This window comes from Amblyomma mixtum, chromosome 9 (assembly GCF_055824585.1).
Source record: "Amblyomma mixtum isolate Tamu chromosome 9, ASM5582458v1, whole genome shotgun sequence".
Classification (NCBI taxonomy): Eukaryota; Metazoa; Arthropoda; class Arachnida; order Ixodida; family Ixodidae; genus Amblyomma; species Amblyomma mixtum.
Window position 1 is genome coordinate 85,709,420 of NC_143020.1, and position 9,825 is coordinate 85,719,244.

General features: G+C 44.5%; 1 protein-coding gene across 1 annotated transcript in view; it reads right to left on the reverse strand.

Moving 5' to 3' along the window:
- Positions 1–7,672, reverse strand: part of LOC149329965 (venom metalloproteinase antarease-like TserMP_B) — a 73,450-nt gene extending 65,778 nt beyond the window's left edge. The window contains exon 1 of the mRNA XM_089560680.1: positions 7,413–7,672. Coding sequence (XP_089416806.1) covers positions 7,413–7,585 — 173 coding nt within the window. The 5' untranslated portion in view covers positions 7,586–7,672. The remainder of the gene's footprint in view (positions 1–7,412) is intronic.
- Between the last annotated feature and the right edge of the window lie 2,153 nt (positions 7,673–9,825).

Here is a 9,825-nt window from a genome sequence, read left to right on the forward strand (position 1 = left end):
GATTTGGACATCACTTACGGTGGGCTGCATGCCTCTCAATAATTAAGGAGCCCAAAGGTAATAGTTTAAAAGTTAACTATTAAATATTGGTTAACAAGCCTGATAGTTAGCACATCTTAGCTGCATTATGATGTACTACACCACTGACAATGCTATGCCAGAAAAAGCGCGCATCTAATTCAAATAGCTAATTTTTAAAAATTGCAGAAAGTCTTAGGTGAAACACCCTGTATAGTTTCGTTTATTAAAAAAAACAGCATGGGCTAAGAGTTAGAGCTGCGAATATAGGTTAACGGGGCGCGGCTGCTATCAACGAATTACAGTGTGGGTGGTAAACAAATAGAATATGATTTATCTAAAGAGAAATGGGATGGGGCAAAGAGAGGTATTCTAGCACCCATGTGATTAGGTACTAAAGGAACAGAAGAAGCGCTTCAAGGAACTGGAATGTGGCAATGAACCCTGTTTGGAAGACCCAGCCTGGTTGCATTGTCAGTTCAGTTCATTAAGTCCATTACTTGGGGTTTAGCTGTTTTCGGTCGAATACTTCTCTGTAGTCGTTTGGCTATGATTGATTCCGTGGATGAACTCCGCTGAACTGAATTCAAATGCGAAATCTAAGCGCGGACAATTATTGCCTACCTGTCTTCGTTCGTTGCACTGGCCAGCGTTCGTTTGACGTTGTGAAGCAAGTGAAATTTTTATTGTGGATGCCCTATCAAAGTGCGGAGACTAGAGATGACGGATGCGATGTTCTGGATTTCATACGATGTGTTTGCGTCTTTTTTAACGTGCTGTTGCTGTTCTACGTCCGCATATGAAATTCATTGCCTTTCATTGGTGACGACAATTTTTACTGTTGTTTCAGGGAGGCCGCAAGCATTCTCTAGCCAGCATGTACAGAGGGCAAAACGCATGTCTAGAACACATTCTGAGCGTGTTTTGGGCTGATCACGCGATAACTACCGATAGGATTTGGTTAAAAATGGTCTGGATGTAAACATGTGTGTTTAAACCCACAGAATTTAATCGCCAATTTTTGCCTTCTTGGTTGCAGCGGCTTTGGGAGCGGCGGACCACACAATTTGGTTGTTCTAGGCATGTGTTTTGCCCTGTGTACTTAGTCTGAAGAATGATCTTTAACCTTTAACATTTCGAGGCGCATAACGAACGCAGGAGGTCCGCTTGTTTTTTTACGTAAACCGTGCAGTGGTTTATTTAGTCTTAGATTTTTTAAATATCAAAAAGAATACTTTCATGAAAAACTTGTTTTCTGTACACCACCTCTCAGCGCGTCAGCACTAGAAAACTCGGTGTCAAAACTCTATGTGCGCCAGCACAAGTAATTTCGGGGCCTCAGGACAAGTCTCTGAAAATTCTACGAGTGTAATGTACAGAGGGCAAAACACATGCCTATAACGACCGAACTGTCTGGCCCACAGCTCCCAAAGCCGCTGCGACCAGGAAGGCAAAAATTTGCGATTAAATCCTATGAGTTTAACGGCACCTGTTAGGACCCATATCATTTCTATCCAAATTTTATCGCTAGATATCGCGTGTTCAGCCTGAAACACGCTCTGAACATGTTCTAGGCAAGTGTTCTGCCCTCTTTACTTTCACTTTAGAAACAAATAGCTCAGTAAGCAAAATTGTGCGCGAATTACTGTTTTCTTTGTTTTGATGAAGTTCGGTTCAGTACCCTTGCTTTGAATTTTTTGGTATTGTTACTGCCACCCAGTCCATTCTATAAGGATTGAACCTGAAAGCAAAATAAACAGATCGCTGCAGTGTGACGGCGCTTCGGCTAGGTTACACTTCATGAGTCTTAATGTTCGCCACATCCTGTCGATGCCGATGCATTCGATTTCAGGTTTATTTCTTGTTTCAATGCGACGTTGACTCGGCTTGGTAGCAGATCGGGGCTTGAAAGTGGCAGACGGAAGATATACGAGAAAACCTGAAATTGACTTCAAAACACTCGACAAAAGTAGGCGAGAAAGAGGGCAAAAGAGTTTGAAACAGGACGTTGAGCAAATTTTGCTGCCAAAACTCACAACAGAGAACGGGAGCCCAAAAGCCGTGGTATTTTCTTTGCTGAACGCAGTCTTAGAGATTCCTGATACACGACGCACATGTGTTCGGTGCGTGCACAGCAACATGTTTATTGTTTGTGCTGGCCAGCGTTCCACCGTGCCGTAAACCAAAAGGCAAGACTCAGGCAGTCATCACTCTCAATGTGCAGCAGCTATGACAGACAATCATCTTTCTTCAATAGAGCTAACGCACTGAGATCAAGATTAAGCGTCGCATCCTGAATGAAACTGTTCCTACATTCATGGGTCTGGATTTTGCTGCAACCGGCCTTTGCCGCTCAATGTCTGCTGAGGTGGCAGATAGGCACGTCAGTGTCATCCTTGGCGGCACGTTTGCGGCCGCAGCCGATTTGAGCCCATATAAGTAAACCTTTACTTTGTCTCAGGCGGCCGCACCATAAACACCGGAAACGTTGCCTCTCGTAAATAAAAATTCTGTACAGAGGTAGTCTTCAACGGGACAATGTATAATAACTAATTTCTTTCATAAATAATATGATTTCGCTATAACAATATATATATCCCAAAATATCTCCTCGGTAGGCTTTCCTTTTTTGCTATTAACGCTTTTGCTATCCTCAAAAACGTTCCCGATTCGTTTTCTCGATTCTCTTCACTGCTCGATGCGAGGGCGGGAAAAGCTTTGAGGAAAGATTTTGTTGAGCATGGGAAGAAGGGCTAATTTACCTTCATTATTTTCACTACAGTACCTTACAATATTGCAATATTGAAATCATTTGTCCAGGAAGTTTGAACATGATATGTAGAAGAGTGAAGGCTAACTCTACTTAAAATTTCTGAACTAATTTCAGGTCCTCGTCATTTGTCTTAAGAAATGCAGGTATCGACACGCTGTTCTCGCCATTGCTTGATTAAAAGAAAACTACCGCTGACGTGCTTTGTTGCCTCAGGTCTCCAGTGCTCTCAAAGAGAACGGAGATTTTCGCAAAGAATTTTCAGAGAATACCTTTTTAATGTATTGAGATGGAAGTAATGGAGTGTCGCCCGTATTCTATTAGTCGGACCCTTTTTCTTCAGAACATTTCACATGCAATATTTCCTGACTCGACTTTGTGTTGAACCTACTTAAATTGAGAAATCCTGCACTAGTGAATCATTGTGAACAAGCGTTCGATTTTTTAGTTTGCTGGAGGTTTATTGACGTTTTAAATATCGGGATAGGCTGCAAGTGAATAAATTGACTGCAGTTCTTCTTTTCAAGTGAACTTAAGCTGTCGCTATGGGGCGCGTTTGCTGTGATGTTTTGGGTTCTTGTGTCACTGTTCGCGTCTGCTTTCACTGGTTCGCGTTGTAAATTGTTCGCGTTTGAAATAGATTGCTTGTCACTCGATACATATTTTTTTTCATGCACTCTTTGTAGAGCTCCAAACACTCTCACCATAGCAAGTATTATGTGATCAGTACAAAGAGGTTTCGCATTTAACCTTTCGAAATGCACAACGAGCGCAGAACATGCGAGTGATTGTTTAAATGGATCGCTGTATAGAGTATTCTGCGTTAGGGCCATTGGAATTTTTGCGGCATATCGATTCGAAAATTGATTTTTTTTTTCTTTGTCTGTTCAACCTCTTCGTGCGTCAGCATCGCAGGAAAAACAGCCTGGAAAACTTTACAGGCCTCGAGCAGATGGCTCTGATATTTCTATCAATGAAATATACGCCATATCTAATAAATAAAAGGACAGTAAAATTTCTGTGCGAATGCATTCAGGCCCTCGTACACTGCACATACGATTATGATAGACTAATTTTTTAAAATTTCCACTGCAGCATAGTTGACAAAAAATTGATTGCACAGGTCGAACACTTTGTCATTCTGTAAACATACAGCCCTGCGAGTTTGTTCTAGTGATAAAAGCGTTCGGAACTCATCTTTTAAAAACACCGTTGGATTGACACTGGTTCTCGTAAGCTCGAATCCACTGTCTCGACTGTTCTCCCCTTTTGGTGAGAACAATTGCGGCTTCACAAAATTCAGTTCATTAATGTGGTTGCTTTGCAAGCACTTGAATTCACGAGGTTCTATCTGCTTTATCTTGGTCGATGGAACGCAACTCGTACATGTTAATCTGTTCTTTTCCACACTTCCTAAAACTTGCAAGCAGCTGAGTGTGGCAGTAAATAAGTTTGGTTTGGTTCTGTTTGGTTGGGTCGAAATTTTCAGGGCCCTTTACTACGGCTTCGCTCAAAGCCTTAGTTGCTTTGGGACGTTTAAACCCTAACAAACTGTAAATGAATGTTTAATTTCATGGGGTTTCACGACCCCAGCGACTGAGGCTATGCGATACTATAGAGAAGGCCTCCGGAAAATTCGACCCGCGTGGGTTCTTTAACGTGCACTTGCATCGAACAGTACACAGGCCACTACTATTTCTTCTCTACCAAAATGGGGATGCCGCGGCCGGGATCGAACCAGCGCCTTTCGGGTCACCGACGACCACCATGTTCACTCGCTCACCACGGCGGCTATTACTAGCATTATCGCGGCTGGTCTTCGCTGCAATGCAAGACTGGATATGCTTTTAACAAGTTTCTTTGGTGCTGATTGTATCGATAGGAGATTAAAACGCAAGTGGGAAATTCTCGTAAAGCGGTTCTTCGGCCACTGTGGTTGGTCAGTGGCCATGGCGCTCAGCCGCTGACACGAAACATGTAGGTTCGATGCCGGACGCAGAAGTTGCGTTTGGATAGAGACGAAATGCTTGTGTTCTGTGTACAGCACCTTGTCATTGCACGTTAGGGAGCCCCTGGTGGTCGAAATTATCCCAAGCCGTCCACTACGGCGTCCCTCATAGCCGTTGTCGCTTTGGGACGTTAAACGCTGCAGGAGAAATCAAAGCGTATGTTTGAAGCTACACTCAACATCGTTGCTGAAATAAATTCGTACAAAAAGTTTTTGCAATGAGTGAGTTGCGTACTAGCTGGACCACGTCAGGTATTATCAGCCGCAGGTACCAAGCGCTCTGCACATTATTTGCTTTGGAGCGAATCTTGGCACCCGAGCCTGATGTTGGCCACCAAGATGAGAATGCTGCACAAGCTCGCTGATGCGGTTAGACTGGCTGTCTTTTGCGTTGGGCGCCGTTTAGATTCTTGTGCATTTTCTTTCTCGTTTTTCCATTTTCTTTCCCGTTGTGCATTTTCTTTCCCGATACTCAAGTTCAGCAGTTTTATTCACGTCAGACCGCGCATTCACATGGAGACAACGAAAAGCCGTGTTTGTTAATATTTCGTTACATTTTACTTCATTCATCATGACTTGATTGCGAGATTCTGGACCGTCGTATTCGTTGATAAGACTGCGCACGTCTAGATTGATCAACGTTTGCGGCCCCTTGACCGAGTGGCCCGTGGTTCCATGCTGTGCTCTACCTCGCTTTCTTCGTTTTTTGGTTCTAGTTCAACGATGTCGTTGCTATCGTTGTCCCAGGCGAAAAGACAACCATTAATTAGAACTTTATCATACGTCAACCTCACTTTTTCTTTCCTGTCACGATTTTCTTTGGTTGGATTCCACAGCTTTTTCCTCACCTCTCGGACACTTTGTGAAAAATCTTCACTAATCGAATAGGTAGATCCTTTAAGTTTAGAACACTGCTTTAAAATGTTCACTTTATCACGATAGTCTAGTAACCTAAAGATCACCGGTCTATTTTTGCCTTCATTGTCTGACTTTCGTCTACCGAGTCGATGTATTCTTTCAATACCTGATACCGTCACGTTTAGCTTATCTTCAAGAATATCTTTTGTTACTATTGTCTGAAGTTGTTCGTCAGACTCTTCTTCTTGCTCCTTTATGCCAAAAACAATCAGGTTTGATCGTCGGCTTCTATTTTCTAAATCATCAACTTTTTTTGTCATTACTGACAGCTGCTGCTCCAATTCAGTTACTTTTCTACACATTCCATGACTTTTTCCTGAAGGCTTCCCATCTCTTCCAGTCTTCTTCTCAATAACGTTGAGCTTCTGGTTTGTTACATTTTTTCCTTTCTGTATTTCCTGTATGTCTGCCGCAAATGAACTTCAATTGCCCCGAAATCGAACTATCTGGTATTATGCATGCCACATTGCCTGCACGCCTTGGTGTTTGGCGTCGGGCAGACGTCAGACCGGTGACCTTGCTGGCAGCAAATGTAGCACGCCTGCCTCGTCGGTCGATGTGAGTAGCATCTGAATTCTTCGCCGGCAAAGATTATGTAGAGGAAAAACACAGCGCACTCCTAAGACACGGACAAAGAAGGCAAGACGATGTCTTGCCGTGTCCGTGTCTTAGGAGTGCGCTGTGTTTTTCCTCAAGATGAACTACCAACTAGCCCGCTCTTCCACCCTTGCAAAGATTATGTACTTGGGTATTATGGGGCCGTCAAAGGTGAAGACCGCCGTTTCCGATTTTCCTAGCATTCTTGCGGTAAGCACCACAACTCCCTGGGTGCCTTGAGCGTTGTCTTGAGCGTTTCTGTCGGCGTTCCCGTGGGGATTCCGTGTATGACTGCTCGCTGGACGTCTTCCGGCATCGCCACGTATCTGTTTACTTCGTAGGCTTGACCTCTGACTCGTAGGTTGGTTACTCCCAGCATCATCTTCGCTACTTCTTCGTTCGAAGTACTTGCTATGATGATGTTCGATCCTGTTCTTAGTCTGACTATAAAGTCTTCATCCCTGAAGTTGTTGTTGCATGCCTCGGTGATGGCTCGCGCGATTTCTATCGCCTTCAGCGCCTTGATCGGCAGGCCATTCTTTGGTCTGATGATGATTTTCGCGTCGCCCTTTGGAAGCGGCGGTAGCCTGCGTCCCGGCTGTCTTTTTGTCCTTTGCGCGCAGCTGGCGTGCCAGCTGCTGCTCCGCTCACGCCACCTGCTGCCGAGGCGGCCGGCAACATCTTGCTATTGTTCTCCCCGCTCTGGGTCTCGTTCGAGTTCAAAATGGCGGCGTTCCGCATTCCGCTCCTTTGCTTCTTTCTCGGGCGTTTTGAAGTGTAAATCTGCCATTGCTCGGAGATATCGTACGAATTTGACGTGCTGCATGGCGGCGCCCTCGAACTCTCCGTCTCCGGTGGTCTCGGTGTCGGAGTAGTGGCTGAAGCAATCGTCGTCCATTTCTTGGAATTCGGGTGGATCCTGGGTGGGTCCGCTCATGGGGGGCTTGCAATTCAATGGGTTCGGGCGGCGGGGGTCCATTTCAAGCCGCGTCGATGCCGTCGACGCAGCCTGGTCTCCCTCAAACGACGCGTTCGTTGGGTTAGCTACGCGACCTCGTGTTGGCTTCAAAGTCCGGTAAATTGCAGAGAAATTAGGCCTACCGTTTTGAGACCGGTGTCCACGTAGTCCAGCTTGCGAGATGTATCGGGTCCAAAGAGCTTTTGGTGGCTCGGTGGGTCTTGGTGGCATGGATCGGTCGAAAACTGCAGAGCGCATGCGGCGCACGTCCGCACTCCTCCGCTGCCACGACGGAACTCCACCCGAGAGGTAGCATCAGTGTGCAGGTGATACCTGTGCCATCGCAAAAAACGTGTTGCCCGCACTTAATCTCAGCCCTCCAATCACGCCCTATTTCACATGATCATTGAAGCAACATTTGAAAAACAGAAGAATAAATAAAAATGTGCTCTCACGATGTGATTTACACCAACCTCTTTTCGTCGTTTGGCCTTTTGCAGCAGGTTTTTTATTTTTAACATTTTATCAGCGCGCCCCAGGCCTCCTCCTCAATCAGAACGCTTGGTGCGCCGCGTCATTACCCCATAAAATGAACTCACCTGCGTTTGTTTGAAAAGTGCTATTGGGCTGTTGTCTAAAATGAAACCTGGTTTTGCCCCGAAGAAAATTAGTTACACCAGTGGTATATGCGGTTCTAGCAAAGAGTGACTCTTTCATTGCAACAAAACAGACCTTAAATTCACCAGAGTGAACACGATTACATATAAACGAGCTAAGAATGCTTAGTCAGCGCATGTTGTTGCTTTTTTCTAGTTGGCGTATCAACTGTGGGTTTAAAGTTTTATAGCTGCAAATTCTATTTCTCTGTTCAGTTCAAGCATTGTTTGTATCACACAAAATTGCTTTTCCCACGTCATTGCGTTTTAGAAAGAATAATATTGCACAGTATTGAAGTACCGTGCAGAAAGGAATGAAAGTTGGAAACCCATATTTTTTTTTGCGCTTCAGACTGAAAAGAACGCTTCCGTTACTTTACAGAAAGTAGTTTACTTTGCCTGTTGTTTTTACGATGCTGTCGACTATTTTCGGGGGCATTGGAGTACTTCAAGGGAAGATAAATATAACAATATAGAAATAAAAAAACAGTCTATTCATGTCACTTAGGTGTGCAACTTATCTATAAATTCGAGGAATTAGGTTTGGTATTCTCGCCCTTCTTAGGCGGAGAGCGTCGATGAGCATGTGTCTTAAACCTTACGTGTCTCCATGTTTCCCGGCTGATTTTAGTGTGGAACGTTCTCAGGAATGTTATCTTATTTTCTCAGCAGCGCAGCCTCTGTTCCGTGAGAAAAAGCTATGGCAGTGTTTCCAAAACATCTGTATATTTACAATGCTTAGTTTGCTATTTCTCTTCAGTATCACTATAACTTTAATCACTTGTGGTTCTAAACGTGCACTGATATCATACAGTACACTGGCGTCTTGCATTTCGCTTCCACCAAAACATGGCCGTCACGGCTGAGCTGGAACCCGCTTCCTGAGGCTCACGAGCCGAGCGCTGTAACAACTGGGCCACCGCAGTTGGAGAAAGCTGTGGAATCTTACCGGGATGAGCCAGAGAGAGGTAATCCTCGACGTTGGCTTAAAGGGAGGGACATTTCGGGCAAAACTGGTCGTATCTTTAAGTACGCACCCGCTAGGCTTCACGCATATGATAGCGCTGAAGAGAGCTTGACGTTCAAGGAAAGAAAACAGAGGCAAAATACAGTGAAAAGTTTTGTGTTCCCAGATTGAAAGGCAGTAGATGTCAGATTAAGAGAAGCAAATTTTAATCGATTTACGCAGGCGTTTAAGGAAGCTCATTGAAAACCCCCATGGTTCCCCATGTTCAGTTTGTGCCAGACCTTTAGACCCGAAAGACTGGTTGTATTGCGTGATTGTAAGAGAGAACGAAGCATTTTGATATGGATTAATACAGTAATTCCACTTCTACTACTTCTTCCTCAACATACAAAATACTTGCGTGAAATTTTCCTTCGAGGACATCCTTACAAGAAAACTCGTAATACGACAGCCATGGCCTTTATCTTTGGGCAACGTACTTAAGCTAGCTATATTTACGGTGCAATAGCTTACCTTTGATATTTCCTAATCGCAAGGCGTCGAGCAGTGGAGTGCTCTTCCCTAAGGCTATACGACGGCTAACAGGTCCAGTAACATTGCGACGCCCTCAAGAATCGCGAAATGGCCGCCGACATAAAATATTTTGTTGTATCTGGGCCACACATTTTAGCAATGAGTTTTAAGCAACCTCTAAAATTACAGCCCGAGAAAACAGCGCAAGGAACATATGATCTCAATTAGTAGGCAGAGGGAGTCGATAACCACCGACCTTTCGTTTTTTTAAACGTAGCATTTTTTCTCCAGAATGGAAGCTTGGGCGAGTTGGTGATGGTTCACATGCCACAGTACCCAGGCGCCCGTCCTGTTTGTTTCCCTGTGTCCGTGTCTGTTTAGCGCTATGTGGCAAGTGTGCATTTTTTCTGCTGGCTGTTT